General features: G+C 44.8%; 1 protein-coding gene across 3 annotated transcripts in view; it reads right to left on the bottom strand.

Moving 5' to 3' along the window:
* Positions 1-27,929, bottom strand: part of RXRG (retinoid X receptor gamma) — a 135,921-nt gene that overhangs the window by 19,260 nt on the left and 88,732 nt on the right. Inside the window, exons 1-3 of one of the 3 annotated variants that reach the window (XM_007989699.3) lie at positions 26,329-26,953; positions 9,921-10,168; positions 1,006-1,150 (exon numbers count right to left, since the gene is read on the bottom strand). In XM_007989699.3, the coding sequence (XP_007987890.1) occupies positions 1,006-1,150; positions 9,921-10,168; positions 26,329-26,377 (442 nt within the window). In that variant the 5' untranslated portion in view covers positions 26,378-26,953. Of the gene's footprint in view, positions 1-1,005; positions 1,151-5,934; positions 6,170-9,920; positions 10,169-26,328; positions 26,954-27,929 lie in introns of those variants that run through there. The other 2 variants (XM_073011831.1, XM_037986016.2) reach the window with 2 other exon arrangements.

Raw genomic sequence — 27,929 nt, 5'->3', positions numbered from 1 at the left:
TGATTTGGGAAGTATTTTCTGAGAGCAAGAAAACATCAGTCATTCAGCTAGGTAAGTTCTAGGTGCCTGGAACTTTCAACGGAGTGACATTCTGTAGTGACTTTGGTGACATTAAGAGGATAAGGCAATATTCAGTTAGCCATCATGGACAGCTATAGAAAAGAAAATAACCCCCTCCTCTTATTATTCTTCAAATAATCAAATCAGAGATTCAGATGTGTTCAAAATTGGTGGGAAGAGAAATATGGGGCAGGAAGAATGGAGAGGAAAGAAGCAAGGAAAGAAATAACTGAGAAAAGGAGAAGAGAATCAAAGATAAGTTGGTGAAAACACATTTATTCCTGCCTGTAAAAACATATTGAAAACCTAGAATGTTATAGCAGGAGACATGCTAAAATATTAAAGGGTTTATCTTTCTTGGGGACATTATGGGTATTTTTTTTTACTTTTTCTTTAGTTTTCTAGTTTGTTCAAATCCTCTACATTAGGACATTATTTTTACAATTGCTTATTTGGGAGGGATTTTTCTTAATACTTTTTTTTTTTTTTCAGACGAGGTCTCATTCTGTGGCCCAGGCTGGAGTAGCGTGATCACGGCTCACTGCAGGCTTGACTTCCCAGGCTCAAGCCATCCTCCCACCTCAACCTCCCAAGTAGCTGGGACTACACCAAAGCACTGGGATTATAGGTGTGAGCCACCACACCCGGCAGAAATACTTGATAATCACAACAGCTTCTGTCGCTCAGATACATGTGTAATAGTGTGACTCCAGAGAAGGGTTTCTGACATGCTTCCTGTAAATCTCATCCTCAAAAAATAAAGCCATACTTTAAATTCATCAGAACGGCAACCTATGAACCCAGTGACAGAAATGTACAGGCGGGTCCCCAGTTAGCCCATCCTAAAGGGCCATTTTCCTTTCATTGGGTACAAAGTATCCAGGCAGGCAGTGAGCAACCCCTTTTCTGTGGCAGTTTTCGGAGGCTGTCTGCTTCTGCATGTACCTGAGGATCTGTCTCCACAGATGGCACAGATGTGTTTAACCAGAGATCCGGGGCTGGTGGATGGGTAGTTCATGTTTCCAATCCCGGGAAGCCCTGGTAAGGGCTTGATGTCCTCTGAACTGCTGACGCTGTTGACCACATTTAGCTGCAAGAGAAAAAAATACTGTAAAGCACAGAGCCAGAGTAAACTCAATCCCCAAGGCCTAAGGCAACAAGGGCACACTCAAGAAAAAACAAGTTCTATTTCAAGAAACAGTTTCCAAGTACAGAGTATTTGAAACTGGCTATCTGTGAGATGAACTTAAGGGAGGGGTAAAAGTGCCATAGGGGAACAGAATTATTTCAAGAAGCCAAAACCTAAACCAAAAATCACAACACATCTCCATTAGTCTCTCTGCTTTCATTCATTTTACTCGTATGTTTTATTTGAGCTAGAAATCCACGCCAAATTACACACCCAGGACAATGTCAACTGTGTATTTTTAAATTGTTATCAACTATTGACTGCCTATTCAGCCATGCTGCAAGAGGAGGTATGGCCCTCAGGCTAAAGACTTACACTCTAAGAGAGCCAAGCAAAAGAATGCAAATTCATTCATTAGTCAATCAACAGACATTCCCTGGGCACTCAGCATGCCAGACACTGTGCCAGGCTCTGGAGTACAAAGGCAAAGAAAAATACACACCCAGAAGGAGTTCACAGTAAAATGAAAAAGGACATGTGTAGTGGTCATCTCTGCAAGCACACTGAAGATGCTAACTCAAATACATCCCTTATTTTAAGTGAATATCAGTTCCCCACCACCATCCCTATAGCTCCCAGTGTTCTTGGGAAGATTCCTAAGAAACTGCAGCTAAGTGTCTTATATTCACCAAAGAAAGCAAGTTGAATAAATTTGAGCCAGTCATCCCATCAGTGATAGAAACCCAGAAGGTATATCTCTCAATCCTCAAAAATGTACAATGTCATCAAGGAGTCAGAACATGCACCAAAAAAATAAGAACACTTACAAGCAAGTCCAAACGAAGGTGGCGCAGGATATGCATGTGTGTAAGTGTCCAATAGAGGTAAACGTTTAGGGGTTAGGAACCACTGACTTTCCATAGTTTGTCTGAATTTTGAATCATATTGCCTAACCAGAGTGACAATAATTCTCAAACTGAATCAAAGTATGATTTTCCTCTCTATTCAAGGCCTTTGGGACAGAAAAAAGGTTCAATAAAACAGAAACTCCAATAGAGCCTGAGCTAGGTTCCTTTTAAATTCACTAGCTTTTTCAATTCACTAAGCAAATATTTATTGAGCGCAGGAGGCAAACAGAGGCTCTCAGTTAACGTTATGAGGGATACAAAAAATAAAAGACACAGCCTTTGGTGCTTTGTTTTGAAATCAACATCACTATTAATTTTTTAAACTTAATTTGCACAATAAATGACAACACATAAGTGATAGAAGAATTCTCTCTCTTCTTGCACTGCCCCTTTTTTTATACAAGGCTATGAGAAGACATGTGGAGCTTGTAACCAGCATTTTGCTTTGTTTTCATGTAGTACACTGGTTTTCAATCCTGGGGGCTTTGAAAAAAAAAGTGAAGGTTCTCAATCCTGGGGGCTTTGAAAAAAACATGGACCCCATGTCTTGAGATTCTGATTCCATGAGTCTGAGAGGTAGGGCCTTGTCTCTGGCATTTCTTTCTTTTTCTTTTCTTTTTTTTTTTTTTTTTTTTCCTTTTTTTGAGACAGAGTTTCGCTCTGTTGCCCAGGTTGGAGTGCAGTGGCGCCATCTCGGCTCACTGCAAACTCCACCTCCCTGGTTCAAGCAATTCCTCTGCCTCAGCCTCCCAAGTAGCTGGGATTACAGGTGCGTGCCACCACACCTGGCTAATTTTTCTTGTATTTTTAGTAGAGACAGGGTTTCACCATGTTGGCCAGACTGGTCTCGAACTCCTGACTTCAGGCAATCTGCCCGCCTTGGCCTTCCAAAGTGCTGGGATTACAGGGGAGAGCCACCGCACATGGCCGGCTCTGGCATTTCTTAATTTCACCAGATGACATTAATGTGCATCCAGGGTTAAGAACCACTGCTGTAGCATGACTTCTAGGCAATAACTTTCCTCAAGTGCCTCAAAGAAACAGAGATTAGCACTTGGATCTGACTCATGAAATGGGAGAACTTTAGGTCAGATGAGCCCACAGAGAGAACCCTCTAGCTGACCATGGCTCTGTCCCCAAGTACTCAGATGGACAAGAAAAGTCATGGGAATAAGGAAGATCTATCACCTGAGGCTCAAGGGGACCTCACCTTTCCTTCTCCTCCTACCCCCAACTCCAGCAGGGCCAGTTCCATAACCACCAGCCTGCAGCAACCACAGAGCGTAATGATTGCCATTGCTACCATCTGTGGAAAGCTTGCTCACTGCTGATTAATTATGTTAATACTCACAACAACCCTAAGAGGTCTTCCTATTTACAGATAAGCACATGAGCCTTAAAGTGGGCTTATTCATTTGTTTATTCAGGAACAATATGGAGATCCAAAACGGAGTGAGATGCAGGCACTGCCTCAAGGAACTGGCCATTAATGAGATTAAAAGTCAGTTTGGATCATTTAGGAAGGAAAGATCACACGCTGTTGAGATCAGGGAAGGCTTTATGAAGGAAGTGGCATTTGAGCTGGGATGTGACAGCCTTCAAGAATGGATAGGATTTGGATGGGCTAGTGATGGGCAGAAGGCTTTGAGAGCAGCGGCCTAGAGGGAATCGCAGGTGTTTGTGGAGCAAACATGTCCAGTGGATGGATGGGAGATAATGCTGAGAAGTGGGCTATGACAGAACCTAGAAGCTGAATTGTCTGGCTAGGAGAATGGATTTAGTTTGGGAAGCAATAAGCAGCCACTAGAGGCTTGGAGCAGAGAAATAATTACATGAAACTATCTCAATAATATAGTAAATGAGGTAGAGCATGAGGAAAGATTGAAGGAGACATCCAAGGCTGTTGCACCTGCCCAGATACCAGGTTAGGTACCTTACCGGGTCTGACTGCTTGGAGCCAGAACCCCAGGATCCTGGATCCTAGATCATCATTCCCATTCACCACATTGTCTGCCTTGGGTGACAGGTGATCCTCAATCCTCACCTTCCCTAGCAGCTTCCTTCCCCACCTCCTTGGTCAGGAGCCCCTGAAGGAGCAGACTTGCTTTGGGGCACTTTCTCCCCAGTCTGAGCCAGCAGTCCCTCTCCAACACTCCTCCTCTTCATGAGTGGATAGTGCCAGGAGGGGCAGTGAGCCAGGTGGGTTGATATTTTCTCTGCCCATCTCTCTGGCTGGCTTGGGGTTTGTTTGGGGCTCAGAGCAATGGCAGATGAGATCAAAGGCAGCCATCAGAGCATAAACCCATTAGCTGCCTGGTCCCCAAGTCCCCCAATCCCAGCTGTCTTGTTCCATTAGAAACAGTCTACTGAAATAAGCACTTTAGAGCTGGGATTCACCAGGCAACTCCTATCTGCTCCTGCACGCAAGCCGGCTGCTCCCTGAGAACAGAAAAGAAACATACTTGTCTGCCGGATTGTCTTCCCTTTTGCAGACTCAGCCAGGAACCAATTCATTCTGCATGCTTCTGGAGCCATCCTTGAACACTGAGTCCTGCATTTCTGAGCTCTGTTCAGCCCAAATCCTTCCACCAAAGGTTAGGCTGCAGGCAGGCGCTCCTGTTACAGGGAGCAGAACCCTTATAGTCGCACAGCCTTAATTTAGTTAGGGCCTTCATCATGAGGAGTAATAAGCCTGAACCTCCAACATGGGTTTGGTCTAAACCTGCCACTTCCTAATCAGTTCACTTCATTTAGCAAAGACTCTATTTCCCCATTTCTAGGTAAGTGTGTGTGTCGCTGGGGGGCTTCAAGTCTTTTGTCCCTGGCTCAACCAGATCTGTTTTTATCTTAGGTGTATATTGGGCTTCCAAATATGCTTTCATCCGAAGAAGACTTGATGACTTAATTTTTTTAAATCATCAGATGAGATGAACTTTAAGGTCTATTCCAGCTCTAACATTTGCAATTTTTATTTATTTTCTATAAAAATGCAAACAGACTTAAGAGGATAATAATTCAGTTACCAATGAATACCTAAGCAGAAATTAGCAGTGATAGAGCCCAGGTCAGGCTGCAGAGTTCAGGAAGGGAGAAAAAGACAGTAGTATCGCAAAGATCTGTGAGGCCCGTTCTGGAGTCCAGCCAGCAGACATCATGCTGACAAAGATGTAGTATCAAACACATACACACACACACACACAAACACACTCAGAAAAATGTTTCCTATATCACATTATCTAAAAAGTACATAAATATCTTCCCAATTATATATTGATGTCTTTAGAAATTGCATCACTCCACTTAGATGCTCCCCAGGGCAGGGATTGAATCTCATACACATTTTTGGTATCTCCAATGCCCAGTACTGGGCCTGGTTCAATAAATGCTTGTTGAAATAAACTTCTCTAGAACCTTTCAGAAACACAGGACACCTGAATGACCTAAGTGTATAATACTATCACCTGGGAATAATCCTGATAATACCAACTTACTGCTATAGAGCACTGCACATGTGGAGAAGTGATTTTTAAATCCACATCTTCTTTGACAGGCCTAAAAAGATCCCTGTAGGGTAATCAGGGCAAGTATTTGTCACTCCACGATAAAGAAAAGGAAACTGAAACAGAAACAAGTTAAAGTGGTTTGCAAAAGATTACACAATTTCTGCCTTCATCGTACCAGTTTCGATCTCTTTACTCCTTAAGCTCAAAAATCCAACAACTGCAAAAAGAGAAGCACAAACAACGAAATGACAGAGCACAGAGTAGGACACTGGCCCTGCCTTCTGCTCCCACCCCTAGACAGTTCCTCCTCCCTGCACCTCCGAATCGTACTTACGCGAGACCCAGGTCACAGAACAAACATGCTTCCATCATGAATCCCTCTCAGACCAGTCCTGGGTGAGGAAGGCAGGATGCATAGGAATAATCTACCCAGACAATCCAGAGTCCAGCTCACTGTAGCTAACACCAAGGCCTTTTGTCTAGTGTCATCTCGTTAACTGGGCAAAGCTTTGCTGCAGTGTGGTTCCGGAGTCCAAGCCCAGAACACTGCTCAGGGTCTCAGGCTGCTGAGATTCCCCGGCACTTGGCAAGCTTAATATAGCTCCCCACAGCCAAACTTGGCCTTGGCCTCTGCACACAGCCCAGTTGGCCAGGACCGAAGCTTCCATCTGACCTTTCAACCCCAATCCCTCTGTACAGACATATGGTCCAGGAATAGCGGCCCTGCTACTCACAGGATGAAGATGAATTGACTGGCCAGGTTTGGCTCAATCAAACTTGAGTGTGGTGGCTAAAAGTGGCCTCAGAGGGATGGTGCCTTGCCCAATTCCTACCCACAGGATCTGTCTACCACCTCACCCTATTTTATTTCTTTTTAGATATTATGATTTTTATTTGAAACTATCTTGTTTATTCCTTAGGATTTTGTGTGTCCTGCCTGCTATTTTGTAATTGCCATGAGAGTAAAGACCTTGGCCACCTTATTCCATGCTTATCCCTAAAACCTAGGACAATATCAATTAGTACCTGATGCACAGTAGGTCCGCATAAATAGTTATTGGGATGAATGTCAATGCCCTTTGCAAAACTGTACTTTCATCCCAAAACTTCAATGTACTTTCTGTCTTTAACTACCAGATTTTACTCGCCTTCCTGGACTCTGTTCACAGGAAAGAAAGGGAATAAACAAACTTCATACATTATGAAGCATAGGGTATCAATGGCCCTGCTGATTACAGTGACTGTGGGTGGCATAAATACATGTAAACCCCCACTGCTTCTTCATCCCCACTCCTCCGAGCAGTTTTATACTCTCACTGGGGTCAAGGAATATATATTGAGCAGTTTATAGGTCCTTCTCTTTGCTCCCTTCAGGTCTGCCCCTGCGTCTATGACAGCACACAGGCAGCACCGAAGTGCAATGGATCTGCATAATGTGGCCACCTCTCCCACAAGATTCCCTGGGAGCACTGATTATCCATCTTTTAATCCTTGGCAGCCAACAGGAAGATCTTGGGGTCATTGTGCAAGTCAGCATATATCACAGCATTAGGACAACGCAGGATCATGAACACAGGGTTGCAGGCCAGGGGACAGGTTCTCATTTTGGCTCTGTTTTTGACTGGCTGTGTGAGGCCGGACAAGTCACTTGGGCTCCCCAAGTCTTGCTACTTCATTTGTGGAATAAAGGGTTTGGACAGAATGAGTGATCCTCATTTGAGCAGGAGTGGGGCAGTTAGGATCCCTGTGGGGCTTTTGTTATCTGCACAAGGGCCAAAATATGGGATGAGGGAGAAATGTGCACTCTGAAAAATGTCCTAAAGGTGAGAACCATAAGATTAGAAACTGGGGTGAAGATGACTGGCCAAATTAGACCCAAGAAAGTAGTTTATCTGGCCTGAAGAATGCATTAAAAGTCTTTGAATTTGAACAGCTTTGAGGGAGCAGGGCAGTTCTCCACAGTCCACACCCACCCCATTGACTTACACACCCCTCATTCCCTCACCTGTGTTACCTGGCTGGCCCCAGCTCCTGGAATCCCTACACTAGCTTATCTCTAAGGCAGTTTCCTAATTATCTCATCCATGGAGCAATACATTTTTGAAGTCCTTACTGGCTCTATGCTATAACTCCACAAGAATTTGCTTTCAGACGCCTAGAATATGAGGTGTCTCAGAGGAGACTCCAGGCGTGGTTACTGAAGTTCTCTCTGGAGTAGCAGAAAATGCTGACGTAAAAGGAGCCCTGCCTCCTCTTCAAAACTATATTCGAAGGAGACTTTGGGACTGCGTTAGTCAGTGATCTCCAAAGAAACAGACTGTATAGGAGGCACGTGTGTGTGTGTGTGTGTGTGTGTGTATGTATGTATTTTAAATTTTATCATAAGCAATTGTCCCACATGATTTTGGAGGCTGATAAGTCCCAAGATCCACAGGGTGAGTCAGCAAGCTGGAGACCCAAAAAAGCTCATGGCACACTCCAAAGGCCAGCAGGCTTGAGACCCAGGAAGAGCAAATGCTTCAGTTCAAGTTCAGAGACAGGAAAAAAATGATGTCACAGTTCAAAGGTCATAGGCAGGAAAGTTCTCTCTTACTCAGAGGAGGGTGAGCTTTTTTGTTCTATTCAGATCTCCAACTAATTGGATGATGGCCACTCACATTAGAGAAGGCAAACTCCTTTACTCAGTCTACCTATTTAAATGTTCATCTCATCCAAAAGTACACTCTCAGAAACACCCAGAACAATGTTTAACCAAATATGAGGGCATCCTATGTCACAGTCAAGTTGACACGTAAAGGATCTGCCAGTTCTGCCTCTAGGTGTGCTGGTAGTTGGGGCAGCAGGAACCCTGGCTATTATACAGGGAGAGAAGAAGGTATGGCAGATGGGATTATTGTTCTTAATACTTCACTCCTTTTCATTCTTCATATTCTTTGCATCGTGTCTCTGCAGTACCTCCCAGTAGTATAGACACAGCCTTCTTCCTGACCCATCAATGTTGGAATCTGTCATATTTTGTTTTGTTTGGTTTTGTTCTTTTGAAATGGAGTCTCACTCTGTTGCCCAGGCTGAAATGCAGTGGTGCAGTGGCACGATCTCAGCTCACTGCAACCTCCGCCTCCCAGGTTCAAGTTATTCCCCTGCCTCAGCCTCCCGAGTAGCTGGGATTACAGGCGTCTGCCACCATGCCCGGCTAATTTTTTGTATTTTTAGAAGAGACACGGTTTCACTTTATTAGCCAGGATGGTCTTGACCTCCTGACCTCGTGATCCACCTACCTCGGCCTCTCAAAGTGCTGGAATTACAGGCATGAGCCACCGCCCCTGGCCTGAATCAGTCATTTGGTTTTCTTACGCTGATGGAATATCAGTGGGCATGATTTGAGCAGAAACTTCACTGTGCTTTCTGGGTTGGGTTTGGACTTTCGCACTTCTATGACACACCATGAGAAAAGCATGCCCCAGGTAGCTGCTACTCCTACTGAAACCTGAGTGGGCTATAGCTGAGCCTACTCACTCACCATCTAAAGCAGAGCCATCTGTCCTAGTCTAAGGTAGACATATGAGTGAGAAGATAAGTGTTTGGGAATTTTTTGTTATGCAGCATTATTGCAGCAATAGCCAACCATTACAAGAGGGGAAGGATGATGACCTTAGTGTGGTATTGCTAGAAGGAAGTAAAGACATCTGGTCATCCTATAGGTTCTGCATGGTAGCAACCTACCATGTACCATGCAAATACCTCTTCTCCTCCATCATAGCAGAAGGCACTCAAAATTAAGGTAAAGTTTCCTTCCCGACTTCCCATAGTCTCAGAGACAGCAAGTAACACAGTCTGCCTTGTTCTCAATTTATCCATTGCCATACCTGTCTATTTCTCCTCTCTGTTGTAAGCTCCTGAAAAGCAATGGCAATATCCTGATCATTTCTGCATTGCCTTTAACAAGAGCACATGGCACTTCAGTGACTCAATAAGTGCTCATGATTGAATTGAGAAGAATGAAAGAAGTCCACTCTGCTGATGACACAAACAACTCTGAGAGATGTTGAAATCACAGCCAGGGCTGAACTACTAAAACCACAAGGCAGGCTCTCTTTGGGTCACAGTCTCCTGGACCATGAGGAGTTGTCAGTTCTTCAGGACCACTCAGCCTGAGGACACATGCAATGAAGGCCCTGCCTGAAGGATGTCTGCAGAGACCATCCAACCCCTTCGCCAAGCACACATTATGCACCTGCTGAGTGCTGGTTCTGCTCCAGGAGCAGCCTGGGGAGACCATGTAAGATGGCTGGAAAGGCCTTGGAGAGGAAGAACACCTACCTGAGAGCTGGGTGGGGCAACCAGGTTGATTCCTGGAGGTGCTGCCAGTGCTCCTGAGGGTGGGCCCATGGCAGAGGTGATGACTCGATACGGAGAGCCCAGGGCATTGAGGGGGGTCCCCACTGCACTCAGAGTCCGTGGGGCACTCACTGGGGTGTCCGTGTAGCTGGGGTGGCTGTCCATTGGCTTCCCTGTGGACAAGGCTGCTGACGGGCTCATGGATGTAGAGCCAGTGTGGCCAGGGGAGCCTGTAAAGAGAAGAAGAATATAGGTGGTGGGAGGTTGGGGGGCATCGAAATGGGCCCTGGGGGACAGAGGCTCAGCCCCACCTTTCTTTCCTGTATCTTGCCCCTCCTTTTAGCCACGTCTACACATCTGTGAGCCCTAGGTGCTCTCCCCTACACTACCCTGGTGGTATAAAGACAAGCGAGGGACACAGAGGGGAGAGGGCCTGGCCTAGGACAGAAATAAGCATGGATGTTCTCTGGGGCCCAGCTTGGAATCCACTCTGGGTGATGCTGGATCCACAGCCAGTGCAACAAGGGGCACAGCCCACAAGCTCCTGGCCTGAGTGACTGTGGCCTGGGCCGGCCAGCCAGCCAGGGAAGGTGAGTCTATACCAAACCTCAGATGGGGAGAGCGAGTAGGTTCCCAGGCTGCGCCAGAATTCCCTGCCTAGAACTCATATTGCTCTGAGAATTGGGGCAGGGCTGAGATTCATTCATGTATATGCAACAAACATTTATTAGGGTGCCAGGTGCTAGGGATTCAGAGCTGAAGAGCACACAGTCGTTGACGTCAGGGGTCACATTGCATAATAATGATGGGGAAGGCAGTGGCTGTTGTCACACCCCTAGTTTCCTATATCTATTGAAGCTTTATGTACATGATGTTCTTGTCCTGTCCTTCTCTATAGCACAGGGTTAATTAGCACTCAGGGGAGAAGATTTGGAATGGCTAGGCATGGCCTTATGGCCACAGAGGCCCAGGAAACACAGGAAGGCAAGTGCAGACCAGACTGCTGAGACCATTTCTGCCTCCAAGAATAGAATGCTGCAACCAAAAGTGTCTGTAGAACAGGGTCTGGGTAAGGAGATCATCAGTGCCACTTTCTTCCAATAAACTGAACCCACATTCCCCTGTAGTCAGTAGCAAACTCGAGATGAAACAGGAGAGTGCCCTCCTGTCATCTTGGGAGCCCCGCATGGAACATTCTCTCCAGAAGAGAGGAGTTATAAACTTTAGGATCTGCGGCAGCAAAGCAGAGACTAGAAAACACCACGGGGAAGCCCACCGTGGATCACATCATTAGATCCCTGTGCAGCTAGCATGCAAGAACAGATGCGAGGAAGCCATGTGCACAGTAGCGGCACGCGGCACATCCATGGCACCCACGCTGTCCACATGGACAGAAAGGGAGAGGATTAAGTGCTCAGTAAGCACAGCCTGCTGGAGAAGCTACCCCATTCTCAGATGGCCGCTGTGGGTCAGACACCTTGCCAAGCAGATGTGATAAGGAGTGGAGAAAGTCATATGCCTAACTTTATGTGGCTCACTATTCATTCAACAAATACTTCTTGAGTGCCTACTATGTACAAGGCATTGTCCTAAGCCTTTGGGCAACATCAGTGGGTGCTAAGTGTAGTGTTAGGAGTAGGATGCTGGGAAAAACTGGCTTCCTTCAAGTTCTGGAGGAGAGCAGGAAGTGTCAGAAATATAACTGTGAACCCATTCTTAAACATAAATATCCCACTGGAAAAAATGTCAACTTGCAGTTTCTCTTGGACCTTCTGCTAGCTTAGTTAAGGGCTACTTGTAGAAGGAAGTTACTCCAAGGAAGCTGTGACCCTCGTTCCACCTACGGAGCTTTGGTGTATCAGGGACGATTGCCTCATAAACAGGTAAGTCCCAACACCCCATGTCCTAAGTACCACAATCAAGGAGGAAATACATGCTGCAGGCCCACAGGGGAGGGACAAAGTGGCTAAAACGAATAACTCAGATATTTATTATTTGTCCTCAATAGCATCAAGCAATTTCCATAACGTTATCCTGACAATAAGCATATGAAGATCATTTTAGCCTTTTGCAGATGAGAAAACTTAGGCTCCATCTAACCCCATACCATTCCCCGTTCCAGGGTGACTTACCTCTGCCTCCACTGTCTAGAAGCTCTTATTCAACCTTCAAGGTCTAACTCAAGTGCCACCTCCTCCAGGAAGCTTTTCCTGGTGTTCCTGGTCTGGTTTGCTGCCCTTTTTTGTTTCCTAAAACTGTCTGTCCTTACTCGTATCTTAGCATTTGTTATACTATATCGCCATATTTGTTTATTTCCCTGTCTTTCCCACTAAACAAAAAGGAAAACACCATGTCCAGTTTTGTCTCTCCATCTCTATCAGATTACCTGGCACTGCCCAGGTAGTTAGTTGCAAAGCCTCGATTCAAATTGCCAATCTGAAACGCACGCTGTCCTCTGTGTTTATTGTCAAGGACAGCAAAGATGATTGGAGAGCCATCTGCACCAAGAGTACAAGATGACTCAATTATGAAGTGATCTCAAGCTGAAAGTTCATCTGAAGGAGAGAAAAGAGGGCAGCACTCAAGAACTTAAAGCCAAGAAAACCAAGAGACTCTTTTCAGATGGCCACTCATTGGAAAGAGCAGTTTTAGACTCTTCTGAGGCCCTGGGGGCTGTGACATTTAACAAGCCAATGTATACCTTGAGTCTGTTACTAGGATAAAGTGTGACAGGAGAGTTAGGAGCCAGCCCTGACTCAATGGGTGAGGAGCCATGAACTCCACTGGGAAGACAGCTGTCCTTCCCCCATGACCAAGCTACCTGAAGGAAATTGACTTTCCCTTCTTGCTTAGGCTTGCCAAAAACAGACCAGACCACCCTGCAACTTTCCTTTTTATTCTGCTTTAAACAGATCTGAGAGAGACTGCGCCTTCTATTTCTTTATCCCCAGGGTCAAGAACCAAAGCCTGACATCAGGCCTAGACTGAGGGGACAGGCAAGAGCAAGAGTTTGCTTCACACTCATCAATTCAAGAGTTCCAGGGTGTGGTCCCTCTGCCACCAGTGACAAAGGACATTTTAAGTGGTATGTCAGCAAACTTAAAATAAAATTAATAGTTTTATATTTATGTTTTCTGTTTCCTTTCGTTTATAGGGAGGGACTGAGCTCTCGTTTTTTGTTATAAAATTATCTTCCTAAAGATAGCTATTTAAGCTTTCTTAAAAACAGTAAATTGATTTAAGAAAAACTCTAAGTACAGAGGATATATAAAATATCATGAAAATAGTATGCAAAGGAATGATGTTTAAGAAACATCAACCTGCACAAAAATATACAAATACAGACTTTGAAGAACTCATGAGTTGTTTCAAAAATAAAATGAGATAATGATGTGAAAGTGATTTGAAATTTAAAGTACATTTTTGTTGTTATCATTATTAAAAAGAAGTAAGGCGCCGGGCGCAGTGGCTCAAGCCTGTAATCCCAGCGCTTTGGGAGGCCGAGATGGGCGGATCACGAGGTCAGGAGATCGAGACCATCCTGGCTAACACCGTGAAACCCCGTCTCTACTAAAAATACAAAAAACTAGCCGGGCGAGGTGGCAGGCGCCTGTAGTCCCAGCTACTCGGGAGGCTGAGGCAGGAGAATGGTGTGAACCCGGGAGGCGGAGCTTGCAGTGAGCTGAGATCCGGCCTCTGCACTCCAGCCCGGGCGACAGAAGTGAGACTCCAAAGGCAACTTGACTACTTGGTGCAGTGGTGAGAATGGTACATTACTGAGATACAATGAAATAATGAGTTAAAGTATGGCTATCAATGGCCTTTAAAATGTGATTTATTTCTGTTGAGTCAATGACCCAGAAGAGGTGGGCTATTTTATAACTACATTGTAAAAAATAAAATAGAATTTTAAAAGGCAAATACATCTTAGACAAATGCATTTTAGTTCTTTGCCTCTCACAATGGCCCAGCAGTTCTTAGAAATAAATAGCTTTGCTTTTAGACAAGTTGGAAAACAATAACTTTTATGACAAAAGTGTTTCTCAGTGGAAAATTCATCTATTCTCTCAAATAGACACTGATGCATACCTGTCTGTGATGTCTTTGTCAGCCTCTCTCATTCCTTTTTTTTTTTTTTCCCCACAGCCCCATGGAAACTATAGCTAATACCAATAGGCACCACAAGTTTTCCAGATACCTGATTATGTCTTATTTCTTTTCCCTCCCCACCGAGAGCCTTCTGGTTAAGCTATGAACTAGGCAGAAAACGGACAGGTTTCCCTTCAGCACCAGCTGCAAGTAGGCAGGCTCCTGTTTGAAGGATGAGTGGTGTTTATTGCAAATTGATCCAGGGTAGACGCTGTCTAGCCCTCAGCCTAGGATAAGTCTAGTCCAAATCTGAAGGCAAGGTTTTCCCTAATGCTCCCTTTTGGTCCTTGCAATGATTTAAATGCATGTGTCCTTCCAAACTTTGTGTTGGAATTTAAACCATAAGAGAGTAGTAACAGGTGGGGCCTTTTGGAGGTAAGTAGGCCATGAAGGCTCCACCTTCGCAAATGGGATTAATGCCCTTATAAGACAGGACTTCAGTGAACTGCCTGATGCTTTCATCTCTTCTGCATCAGAGGATGCACCATTTGTCCATTTTTCCATCCCTTCCATCATGTGAGGCACCATCTTTGGAAGCAGAGAGGGGCCCTCACCAGACACGAACCCACTCGCATCTTGATCCTGAACTTCCAAGTCTCCAGAACTGTGAGCAATAAATTCCTATTATTGATAAATTACCTAGTCTGAGGTATCTTGTAGCACAAGATACCAACAGCACAAACGGCCTGATCCAGTCTCTCAGCCCAATTCACTCTGTGACGTGACCCCTGGCCCTGGCATCCCATCAACCTTGCTCCCTGCCTTCCCCTGTGCCTTCTTGATCTTCCAGCCACCTATGCCAGATGCCTGGAAAATGCACCAAGTCTGTAGGCTGCAGAGTTCATTCTCTTTGCTCAGGCAATGATTTTATTTACAAAATAACTTATCTAATGAAAAAGCGCTAGCGGAGTTCCTCAAAAGGTTTTCTTCTCTCCTGGTAACATACCCAGGAATAGCATTGCATCCTCCTGGGTCTCATTTCCCCCAGTAAGGAGCTGGCACTCAGTGACCTGTAAGATCCCTTCCAGCACTAATGTTTCATGAGCATTGGGTGGGACCTGGCTCATTGGCACTGAAAAGAAAGAAGTGCAGGTGTTGGTGGTCTGGAATGGTCTGAGTCTGGACCAGGTGCTGAGGGGTACCCGTCACCATCAACTGGACCATGTTAGGCCTTCAAACCATTTGGCATTCCAATTAAAGGTGCTAAGAATGTCACCAGGAGCCGAAACTGAGAAGGGAATCTGTAGAGTGCATAACTCTACAATGACTCCAAAAGTCCCTGTGTTCATTGATGGCAATATGGTTTCAGGGATGCAGGACTAAGGAGGAGACAAGAGCTCCGAAGTCAAAGAGTTCTAGGTTGAGGTTCTGCCACTTTCCAGCGATGTAAATTTGAGCAAGGAACATGACCTCTATAAACTGCAGTTTCCTCATTCATAAATTGAGACAAATAGGCCTAACTCAGAGGACTGCTGAGAGCTCCTGAGATTATGAAGTCATTAATTTTTTGTTAATTAATATATATAACTAGGTATAAAGTTTATCAACAGAAATTATTTGCATAAGAAAGCAATGTCCCTGATGTTTACCAGAACCCCAAAGCAATGTCCCTGATGTTTACCAGAACCCCAATCTCTAAACAATGAATTGCATTGTGTGTGTGTGTGTGTGTGCGTGTGTGTGTGTGTGTGTGAGAGAGAGAGAGAGAGACTTACTGAGAAAGGGGACACAAAAGCCAGGGTACTTAGAACTACAGAATTCTTACCAAGGTAAGGAAGTTGCTTAGCAACCTCATCCTCAGCCAATAAAAGCAAAATGTCAAGCATGCAGTTTTTCTGACTGGCCAGACAAGGTAGCAAATGGCTTGGTGTTTCCACCCCTTTGCTGCTGTGCCAGGAAGGGTAGAGAGTTTGCTCTCCCATTAGCAACCCTCTTCAGGTTGGAATGGAAACTTGTAATGAATCATTGATAATGGCTAATGCCCACCCATGGGGAAAGGGACAGAGCTAAAGACTTGGCATTTTTCAGAGTCAGGAGTCTCCATATGAAGTCACGGGAGCACCATGGGGCCCTGTCCCACTCTGATCTCTCCCACGGTGGAAGTGTCACACACCAAAGCCTGCCTCTGTTCCTCCAAGGGAGGGATATGGTGTGAAAGCCCAGCAATCACAGGATTCTCAGACACGTGGCTTATTTTTCTTTGTCTGTAGCAAATTTACTCATATATCCTTTCCCGGCTTGACTCTTAACACAGACATGCTGCTGAGCAAGGTCAGCAGGAGATTGCCAGGCACAGGCACTTCAACCAACAACTGACTGTCACCGCCTCTGTTGTGTAACAATAACAATAACTAATATTTACTGAGCAACTGCCACAAGCCAGACATGGTTCTAAACACTTTATACATGTTGAGCATCTCTAATCTAGAAATCCCAAATCCAAAATGTTTCAAAATTCAAAACTTTTTCAGCACTGACATGACTCTCAAAAGAAACTCTCAAAAGAAACGTTCATTGGAGTATTTGGGATTTTTGGATTAGGAGTGCAAAACCAGTAAGTATATAATGTAAAGATCCCAAAATCAAAAAAAGATTCAAAATCTGAAATATTTTGATTCACAAGCATTTCCAATAAGGGATACTCAGCTTGGAGTGGCTAATATTTATTAGGCACCTACTATGTGCCATGCACCCTTCCAAGGGCATGGCATGCATCATCTTGTTTAATATTCTCAAGAGCCCTTGGAAATAAGGTACTATTAGTATCCTCATCCCCATTTTACTGACAGGAAAGTGGAGCCACGAGGAGATTAAGCAAACTGCCAAGACCTCCTAGCTGGCAAAAAGCAGGGCCAGGATCCAAATCCAGGCAGTCTCGTGCCAGGGCTGCTGTGCTGAACTCCTGCACTGTGCTTGCCACTTGCCAGGGTAGAAGAGAGATAGTGGAAGGTAAGCCCAGACAAGCCCCAAATGGGTGGACTATGTGTAAGAACAACTAAGATACTCAATTCTTACCCTATGCTCTTTACAACTTACTTATGGATCATAATGCATTCTTTTCCTTTAGAACACACATAATTGCAGCAAATGAACAAAATGACTAGTAGTGGGGGGCAGGGGACTGGGCCCTCAAAGGTGCTAATAAAACAAGGATTAAAATATTTTCCCAGGTGGACCTCAACTTATTTTAATATGTGGAACCCGATTTTGCATTCTGGAGTAGAGGTTGGCAAACTTTTTCTTTCAAGGGTCCGACAGTGAGCATTTCAGTCTTGCTGGCTGTACCGTCTCTGTGACAACTACTCACAATATCCTTTGTAGTGTGAAAGCAGCCACAGTCAATGTGTAAGCTAACGCACACAGATATGGCTGCATTCCAATAAGCTTGCAGACCTCTAGGGGATCATTCTGGAGAAGTTCTATTACCATTACCGTTTCTGATTGCTCTTCAGTTAGTAGTGATCCCCAACACCTTAGCACCACACTGCTCTTCCTCCAGCTTCCCTGTCACCAAGCTGGACTGACTGTCAAAGCTACACAGAGGGGCCAGCAGATCATCGAGTTCAACCCCTCAGTTACAAGTAAGGACACTGGGGAAAGCAGGTACGGCTTGCCCAGGACCTGTGGCTGTTTGTGGTCTTCAAACTGAGTTCCCTTGAGTCCCCTTGGAGCCACCCGGGGTGGCAGGAAGGGGAGTAGAGGGGCCTGAGCCACAGTGAGTCCTCCTCCTCCCACCCTTTGGTAAAATAGCTCAATGCTACCAACCACAAGGGTTAATCTTCCACAGTGTGAGGGTTAAATAAAATCAAGCCTGGAAAATTATAAACACATAATAAAAGTTAGTTCCCTTTTCTACAGAAAATCTGGAGACTATGGCACTAAATTTAGCTAGAATTTGGTATGTACCTTTTTCTTAGAGGAGATTTGCCTGTTCTTAAAGTGTCAGATGGCACACTATGAGATGCTGACAAAGTAAATAAGACATGGATTCTGCCTCGGAGGGAGCACCATTTTCAGAAAATTATGTTTTCACAAATCATCCCAGGGCAGGCACTCATGAGGTCAGACAGAAAGGGAGCCATGACCTGGGACTTCCAACTCCTATCATTTTCAGGAGACCCTCGCCCCAGGCGGTGACCTCGAGACGTCGTGACCCCCTCCATTTCCTCAAATGCAAATGGAACAACCTGGAGTTCCTTGCCCTCTTTTATCAGCTACTGTAACCAGAAGGGGGCAGAAGTGGGGGACAGCGAGAGTTTCAAGGTTAAAGGTCAATCCCAAACTCCTGTTGGGATTTCAGAATTAACATCCAAACTTGAAAAGTGGAGAGGCCTGTTATCATCTTTAATTCAAAAGGCATTTAAAAAGATGTCAGAGGTATGGGAAACAAAGTGCTTAATGAGTATTTTGAAGTGTTTCTTCTAGGCTGGTTGCCTGGGTTTCATTTCTGTGACTCAACATCTCCTTTGTTCCTCCTTTTCATTTTATTGGTCACTAGTGTCATGGGGAAGCAGCTTCCTGGAGGGTTCAGGGCTCACAGTATCTGTGTTTTCACAGCCCCAGCGATGTGGAGAGCAGAGGTTGGAGAGGAGGGGAAGAACGTCCTAGACTGATGGAGAATGCCAGTCAGTCAGCCAGCCAGCATGCCTGGCTAAGCATCTGCTTGTACATGGGTTGTGTAAGACGCCAAGAGCGTGAAGCCCATTCCCTGCCCTGGCAGAATGTATTAACTAGTGACAAGCTCTGACGCCTTCAAAACATTTGGAGATTAATTATTTCTGCAAATTTTTCTTAGGGCTGAGTTTAAGTGAATGGATTCAAAGAATTCAGAGATTTAGAACCTGAGAACAGATAACGTTCTGAATATTACCCAGTGGTAACATGGGACTAGGAATATAGTTCGCTGTATTTTAAGATGACTGCCATCTTTAGAAGACAATCTATAGAGATTGCCTCTTTCAGATAGAGCAAGCCTATCTGAACAAGAAATCCAGAGAGAGAAACGGACAGAGGTCATGGATTCAAGAACTGGGTGTGCACATAATTGATGTTCAAGGACTTTAGGAACGAGGGGAGAACTGGGGGCACCCTCATTGGCATCTTCTTCAAACACTCATTGACATCTACCTTCATGGACTAACTGGTACATGATGTACCAGTATAAGGAATTGGCTTAAAGGGACAGCCAGCCGGTCCTCGTTAGCAGGATCCCCTGGAGCCTCTCATTTGTTAGGGATGGCATAATATCCATCTGTACCAGCAAGGTCTATAATTTGGTGCTGGCTGGGAAAGGTGGTGTGCAAGCAAAATGTCATTAATTATATGCAGAAATGCTCACAGAAATTCTGCTAGACTAGACTCAAATTCTAGGTCTATAACAATTTGCAGCAAGCCCTCAAAAGGGCCACTTTATCATTCTGAACCTCAGTTTCCTAATCTGTCTAATGGGAATAATTTCTGCCTTACAGACTACACTGTCAGTTTGAAGTTTGAATAAAATAGACGGTGGCCTCCAGGAGGGGCCCCTCTATCTGTAGTGCTGAGATTCACTCAGCTCTGACTGAGTATCCCTAATCCAAGCATCTAAAATCTGAAATGCTTCACAATCCAGAACTTTTTGAATACCAGGATGATGCTCAAAGGAAATGCTCGTTGGAGCATTTTGGATTTCAGATTTCTGGATTATAGATGCTCAATTGGGAAGTATAATGCAAACATTCCAAAATAAAAAGAAATTCCCAAATCCAAAACACTTCTGGTGTTAAGCATTTTGGATGAAGGATACTTAACTTGTATCAACTCATTTCAAACTACAATACCACTTTAAGGTTGGTAGTTTTATTTTCCCCATTATATGGGGATTAAGCACAGGGCTTGGCACAGAATAGGCACTCAACGAATATTTTTTGACTGATAACCCAGTGATTGGTGTGGAAATAGATAGCACATATTTATAAAGAGTTTTGGGAATATAAGACATTATGTAGCAGATGGAATAACCTTGGGTCCAGGAGCCAGAAGACCTGCTGTTTCTGCCTGTGTGCCCTTGGGCAAGTCTCTCAACCTCTCTTCTATAAAATGAGGTGGTTCTTCAAGTTCTAAAAGTCTGGTTTCTAAACAAAAGCAACCAACATGGTCATATTAATTTACAACATAATTAATTGAGACTGGTGACTAAATTGGTCACGGTATAAGCTAGTTTGTGTTTGTTCATTCACAAAATAATAATAAAAAATGTTTGTTGAGCAAATAAGATGGTAGAAATGTTGAGCCTATTTAAGATACATACGTTTTCAAGCAATTTAAAAAGCATGGTAGGAGCACATTAGCGTATTAACGGGGTGTTAATTACAAAAGAATCTTTTAAAGCAGGTTTTCTAAAATCCCCACTGAGTAACCATTAGCTTGTGGTACTTGAAACACAAACTATTCACGTGTGTTACTTAGAAGTAATAAAATTGTAATTTAAAAGTAATCTGCCAACTTGTCACGAATTTAGACTGATTTTTCTCTCAATTGATCCAAATGAGTGAGGTTTTGCTATAATTATATATAATGCTGGTAATAATGAGGCTGATTATCAATCTTTCCCTGCTTTTCACTACCTCCATCATTACAGATTTTAGGGGAGGGAGGCGGGCATGAAGGGAGGTGGGAGGAGTGGGAGGGAGGGGAAGAGGGGGGTGGAGGAGAGGGAGAGAGGCAGGGATGCCACTCTCTCCTTCCCCCTTCCTTCAAGTACTAGAAGCAACCCCAGCTCCCACCCTGAGCAGTTCATCAGCCCTTCTCTGGGGGCTGCTTGAATCTAGAGGAACTGCCCTGTGTGGCTTCGAAAGGCTAGTCAGCTGGTCCGAACTGGGGTTTCGTGAAGCATGCACCAGCGTCAACCCATCCGCTAATGCATACTTTCATTCTCACATTCCCACTGAGAGGCTGAGAGGGCTGAGCCTCCAGGGGCAGAAGGAGGGCCTCTTCTACATGCTCTCCACTCCCCAACATGTTCCGTGATTTTCCCCACTGAGGAAGCCAGGAAGGGCTTTTGTAGCAGAGAAGGTGTCCTTCCCATCAGAAGAAAGTTTCCCTCTGCTCCCCATTCACTGGAAATTTAATGTCTAACATCTTGTTTTCTACATCTGTTAAAATGTAAAGCTTTGACCAGTGAAACAAGTATAAAATACCTTCCCATTCCATCTCAGGGTATTGTGCAGCCTACATGTTTATGTGAAAGTCCCTTTGAAAATGCTCATAATAATTAAAATATAAGAAATGCATATTAGCTAATCCCTGGTGTCTGAGTGGCTCTTTTGTGGAAAGAGGAGGGAGAAGAAGATTAGGCTGGGCTGGGAGCCCTGAGGACGGGAACCCAAACTGGGAGTTGAATTGTGAGGAGCTGGAGTCAAACTGTGGAGTGTTCTAGTGAGAAAGGCCCAGGGTCAAAATCCTGGGAGAGGCCAAGTATTAAATTGGGAAGGGGTGGGAAGGGCTGTGCTGGGTAACTGCTATAAGAATTTACAGAGTAGTACAATATAGTACACGGTAGGGCTGGGATTAAAATCTGGATCTGCTGCTTTTCCTCATATTCGAATGACACTTGTATCATTTATTAACCAAGTTCCCTTTGGCAAGTTATTAATTTCTCTGTCCCCCAGTTTTTGCATCTGTATAATGGGGATAATAAAACTACCAACCTTAAAGTGGTGTTGTAGTTATGAAATGAGTTGATACAGGTTAAGTATCTCTTATCCAAAATGCTTAACACCAGAAGTGTTTTGGATTTAGAATTTTTTTTTTATTTTGGAATGTTTGCATTATACTTAGCAATTGAGCATCTATAATCGAGAAATCTGAAATCCAAAATGCTCCAATGAACATTTCCTTTGAGCATCATCTTGGCATTCAAAAAGTTCTGGATTTTGAAGCATTTCAGATTTTAGATGCTTGGATTAGGGATACTCAACCTGTATTTTCACTTTCTTCTGAGGATCACTGAGCCAGGACTGAGTCAATCTCATGAGAGGCATCGAAGCCCGTGCATTCTAGAAAATTCACTTCATTCCCTGGGCCTTTGTGTCTTCTACTTTTAAAAAGAGGAGAAAACACCAGCTTCCTCTGGGAGCCTCTGGCACACTTGCCATCCAATGCTGGTGGCTAAGTTCTCTGCAGACCTAGAAGCTTCATAATGAGGGGAGGGAAGAGGTGGGGCATTTAGATTACTCTTTGCACAATTTCTTCCCCCAGTTGCTATTCAGCTCTCTATATCTTGGTGAGATTGTAAATGTTTTAGAAAATAGTTTATACTAAATATGTTCCTTCCTAAATCTCATAAACAGTTACTACTTTCCACATAAACCTTAACCACTTACGCCCATGATAGGTTCCAATTAGCCACCCACATATCTGTGGAGGGGAAAAATATGTTCTAGCATACACACACACATGCACACGCACACATACAAGCACATCCAACTCAATCCCTTCTCTATGGCTATTTTCAGGTGAAAAAGCAATTATTCCACATGAATGGCCAGGGTCATTTGGACAGGTCTTTTGTAAATCAGTATGTCCCCAAGAGAAGCCACCAATTAATTCTACAGAGATCACTGTTGCTCTTCAGTGTCTCTTAACCTGCCGTGCAGCTTATTCCTCAATGGCCAGCCCATTGGGTCTGCAACAACCAGTCAGTGCTGAGGCTGCATTTCTGAGGTCGGATTGGGGCACCAGGAGCTCCCTGGGGGTGTGCTGCTGCCCCTGGCTTTGCAGAACAAATGTGTCACTCACAGAAGCTGTGAGAGGCAGCTCAGCAGTGTGAACTCTGGGAGCTAGTCTGCCTGGGTTCAAATCCCTGGCTGTGTCATTTTCTAGCTATGAGACCTTAAGCAAGTTATTTCACTTCTTAATGCCTCTGTTTCTTCATCTCTAAAAGGAGTATGAGAACAATGGTAACAGTACCCACTCCTAGGGTTGTTACGAGGATTACATGAGCCGAGGCTGGTAAAGTGCTTACAATGGTAGCGAGCATTAGTGTTACGGTGTGTTTGTTAAATGAAATGAGAGAAGTCCTCTCTCTCCCTGATCTCCTTCTCACCCTGAGGATTACTGCACAATTGGATGGGGGGATTACAGGCTTTGTTTTGCCATCTTCTAAGAGGCAGCAACTGTCTCATCCCAGAAAAACAAACCTATTACTGAGCAGCTGGCAAACCCTGGACTTGGCAGAGAAGGAGAAGAGAAGGGTCTCTCTTCATCACATGGTAGGGCCCAAAGCTGGGGGATTGGGCACCTTTGTGGAGCCACTGTCACCTAGGTAGCCACCACACTTTGGCCAGTCTGAGGAATCTCTTGTTCACTGATCAGATGATGCTCTGACATCTGGTAAGCGTGGTCCCAGACACAAATCTCCGGTGTTATTTCCAAAAGGTGACTTTCCTTCCTGGAGATTCTTATACAAATCATGGGGACCCTCTGTAATTCCATGTGCTAATATGTAAAAGGGCAGGCGGTTATACACCAAATATTTTAATAAGTGCAGTGCAACTTGCTGCATTGGGGCAGGGGAAGTTAGAGGCCGAAGGTGACGTCCACTCTGATCCTGCAATTTCCCCTATGCCTGCTGGTGAGTCCTCCTCTATCCCTCTCCCTCATCACAGAAAGTTCTCAAACAGACCTCCCTGCAGATGGGGGTGGAGTCCTTTGGCTCAGCATTTAGGCCTCCTCTTAAACTGGTGCATGCCAACAAAATGGAAAACGTCGACAGAACTAAACAAAATAATTGTTCTCCTCCCTCAAGAATGACAAGGAAAAGTAGCGTTAGAGGAGACATGTAGACAACCTACATGACCCTTTCCCCTCAAGTTCCCTATGCTGTACTGAACTATTTCCTTCCATAGCTGAACCACTGTGTTTCCTTCTATCTGAAATCTAATTACACTGAATACCAGAGCCCCCACAATTATGAAAATCTATGCCAGCAAAATGTGAGGGTCTTTGTGGATTTAATTTTATTTTCCCAGATTCCATATTTATTATTTTACAATAATGTCTGATTTTTAACTATGTTGTGTGTTAGTCCCTGAGCAAGATAGAGGGGAAGAAAATATTGTATTCGGTAGCAAATATATGGACAACACTGTAGCAGCTGTTTTTCACATGCTAGCTCATTTAATTTTCACAATACTCTAAGGATGAGACTATAAATCCCATTTTAGAGATAAAGGTGCTAAGGCTCAGAGAGGTTCACTAGCTTGCCTAGGGTCACACAGCTAATAAGTGAAAAAGTGGGAACCAAACTCAGTACAATACCTCTTCCTGCCCCCTCCTCCTCGTGCTCTTTTCACTACATTAAAGCAATAATACAAATTTGAGTAAGGGGGTTTTGTGGAAATGTTCTGCAGCTCAGCCCCATGTAAACTTGGACTAGTCCCTGCCTTCCTTTGAGCCTCATTTTACACATCTATAAAATGGGAACCTAAGATGCTGTCTCAGGTCCTTAGGATGCTAACATTCCAAGATTCCAGCCCCCATGGAATTTTAACTAGATCTTCTTTCTCTGGCTCTTACTTTAGTTCTCTCCCTAAATATTTCTAGCTTCAACTCTTTTATTCACCCAACTGTCTACAAGGGTCTCTTTGGCATTAATGAAGACATAGTCTCACAGACCTTGGGGGGCCCACGAATCTGGCTGAAAATGAGTATGCACCTCTCACAAATGAACTAAGATGTAAAGGAAAAAGCAATTCTCAGCTCTGAATGGGACTGAGGTGGGAATTGAGGAGGCTTTTCACATCTGGAGCCCAAACATAGACTAGAGATCAAATGCCCAGGACACAGCATTAGCCACTGCTCTCACTCTGTCATCAGACTGGCCCAAAGAACTTGAACATCACCTCGGGAGCATTTCCATGGCCCTCACCTCAAGTCCAAGTACAACCTACCCAGGCGTTTGCTATTACACACACCATGCAGTATTATAATGTGTCTGTGTAACAAGCCTGCCCCAGTCCCAAAGGGCAGAGACTGTGTCTCATTCACATTTGTGTTCCCAATGCCCAGCACCATGCCTGCTTCATAAAAACTACCCTGAATGAATGTGCAAACTCCCAGGTCTAATACCTGGTGACAGAGATAGCTTCTACCTTGCAGTGTTTTACCATGCCTCCCAGAGGGTTCTGCCCAGCTGAGTTAGGCAAGCTTTACTCCCAAGGCTTCCGATGAATTGGTCCACGGAGGAAGTCTGGAGAGCAGGAACTTTTCAATTCTCAAGACCTTATAAGAATTTCTGCTTTGTCTTGCCTGCCAGAATCTTCCTTTGGCTCCCAGCAACATAAGCTACATGCCTCCAACTGACAAGCAAGAGGCCAGTTGATCAGCTGTTGCTTCCATTTACTCAGAGCTGGGCGGCTGTACTGTTTCTGTCACTGAATCAAGGGATCCTTGGGACGGATGTGCTAGGGCGTTAAGGCAGCCTGAGGACCTAGTCTCCGGAAGCTTCTGTGAAGTGTGACTGGGCTGCCCTGCCTGGCACGGTGACTTGAATCTTCAGTTTGCCAATTCTCTAAGAGCCCCAACCCCCCATCCCCAGATCTCTACCCCCAGAGTGGAAGTGATTGCAGCAACCCTTGCAATAGAATTGGGGGCAGCAGCAGGGGAGGAGAGAAGAGGCTATTAGCAAATCAAAAGGAAAGAAAACAGGGAAAGGAAAACACAGTAGCAAATTAAAACACTATGTTTTCTTTTTAAAAATCCAATTACAGGGAAATCTGCTTTTGGGTGAAACAATCATGCCCTTGTTGCAAAGTATCCCAGGAACCCTCAAGATAGGCAAAACCTTTTTAATCACATTTTTTTCTCATTACAAGTTGGCTAATAGGAACATCATAGTAATTCCCCGTTAACTCTTCCACTTTTCACACCCACACAAACACACTGGGTTATAACAATGCTCTTGTTCTATCTTTGTCTCAGACACATTCTCAAGCATGTTGGTTTACTCTCTCCTTAGAATATCCCCATATCCTCATTCTGGTATGCAAATGTATCCTCACCTACCGACCATTCTCGCCTCCTCTCCTCTCTCATGCACGCGTGCACACACACGCACAGAAACGCTATATACACACTATATACGCATATAAACATATATGTTCTCCTTTTAATTCAATACTAATCCAGTCATTCGTATTTCCCAATTTCTTCTCAGTCTCTCATACAAGTCCAAGCAGTGAAGCCCAAGGGAGATACTTACCTCCATAGCCTGCGGGAAACTTCATGAAGTGAGAATAATTTCCATACATGTTTACTCTTCAGTTCATGTTCCTCTCCTGTGCGGCTTCTAAATAGTACAGCCTCTCCCGGCTCCCAGGCACAGCCTGGCTTTCTTCAACTTGGGTTAACAAGAGTGGTCATCGCTTCCTAGCAGCCCGGGGAGCACAGGCTGGGCCAGCCCTCTGGGATTAGTCAGGAATCTGCCTCTAGATCGGAGAGTCCACATAGTGCGTTTGAGACGGCTGTGGCGGCAGCAGCTGGTGCCTGTCAGTAATCACGCATAATGCTGCCGCCGCCGCCGCCGCCACCGCTACTCTTGCCACCGCCGTCGCTACTGCTTGAGATCCTGTTGCTAGTTTGATTAACTCAGGGTTGGGCTGCTGCGTGCGACTTTTCCAGCTCCCGGCGCGTCCCCAGAGGTCCCTGCCGGGTGGCACGATCTATTATCTAGGAAGCCAATCGATGTATGACCGCCCGGTGTAGGTCAGGAGAGAAGGGGGGAGACGGCAGGGGATGGAAGACTCTTTAGGTGCCTGTTTCTTGACTTGCATCCACAAAAATCAATGGGGTTTTATTAAAATGTATTTTCTCATTCGAGCTTCTATCTGTCCAATGTACTTGGTATTTGATCTGTGAAAGGAGGAGGGGGTAGGGTTCAATTGAGAACAGGGCCCTTTCAGAAGCCCAAGGTTAGAAAAGCGTGATACTCAATCTCCAGCTACGGAAAACTAAAATAGAGCAGCCCTTAAGTTGAGGTGGGCCTCTCCTGCTTGGGTGGCCTGAAGCATTTATCTGTGCTCTAACAACGGGAGGTTGACAAGTGCAGCTGGAGCCAGAGCTCACTCAGGTGGAAAACTTACAGGTAGGGAGGAGGGGTTGGCTTGATGTGAAGGTCTTTCTCTGCATTTATTTTATATACCATTGTTATCCTGCCACCTGTTCAAAAACACCACGGGGTCCTCACTGACCCAGAGCCTGTCTTGTGTGGAACTGACCGAGATCAAAGAATCTAAGCATCTCCTTGACGTTTGGGTCTGTCATAGAGCTTTCATGACAAGTCACCACTCAGCCTATACTTGAACACCTCCAATAATGGGGAGCTCACCACTTTCTCATTCCATCTCTAGACAGTTTTCACCACAAGAAAGTTTCTTATAGAGATAAAATCTGCTCTTTTTCCCTATAGCTTCTGCCCACAGGTGCTAGACTGCTCCCAGGGGCCACACAAGAGAAGCCTGAAAGACAAAAAATGTCTTTCACAGTAGGATCCTCTGCAAATTCTGAGATTGATCTGCTGTGCCCATAATCCCCCTTTCCCTCAGCATCTCTGGCTCTTTCAGTAATTCTATGTATCAGCAAGTGTTCATGTCTATTACCAACCTATCCCTTTTCTAATAATGTACTTCAATTTACATAGATACCCTCACAGTGAGGAAGGGGGTTGGCCAGACTTGGATGCAATCCTCTGGATAAGGTCCAAACCTTTTCCTCATGGTATATGTGTTGGCAGGGTGATGGGATGCTGTCAACATACTCACTGAAGGTCCGTTTCATGGGCTGAGCTCTGATGGGCTGGAAAAA

Source organism: Chlorocebus sabaeus, chromosome 25 (genome assembly GCF_047675955.1).
Source record: "Chlorocebus sabaeus isolate Y175 chromosome 25, mChlSab1.0.hap1, whole genome shotgun sequence".
NCBI classification, from domain to species: Eukaryota; Metazoa; Chordata; class Mammalia; order Primates; family Cercopithecidae; genus Chlorocebus; species Chlorocebus sabaeus.
The sequence above is the reverse complement of the archived record's forward strand: the minus strand, read 5'-3'. Positions and strand labels throughout refer to the sequence as shown.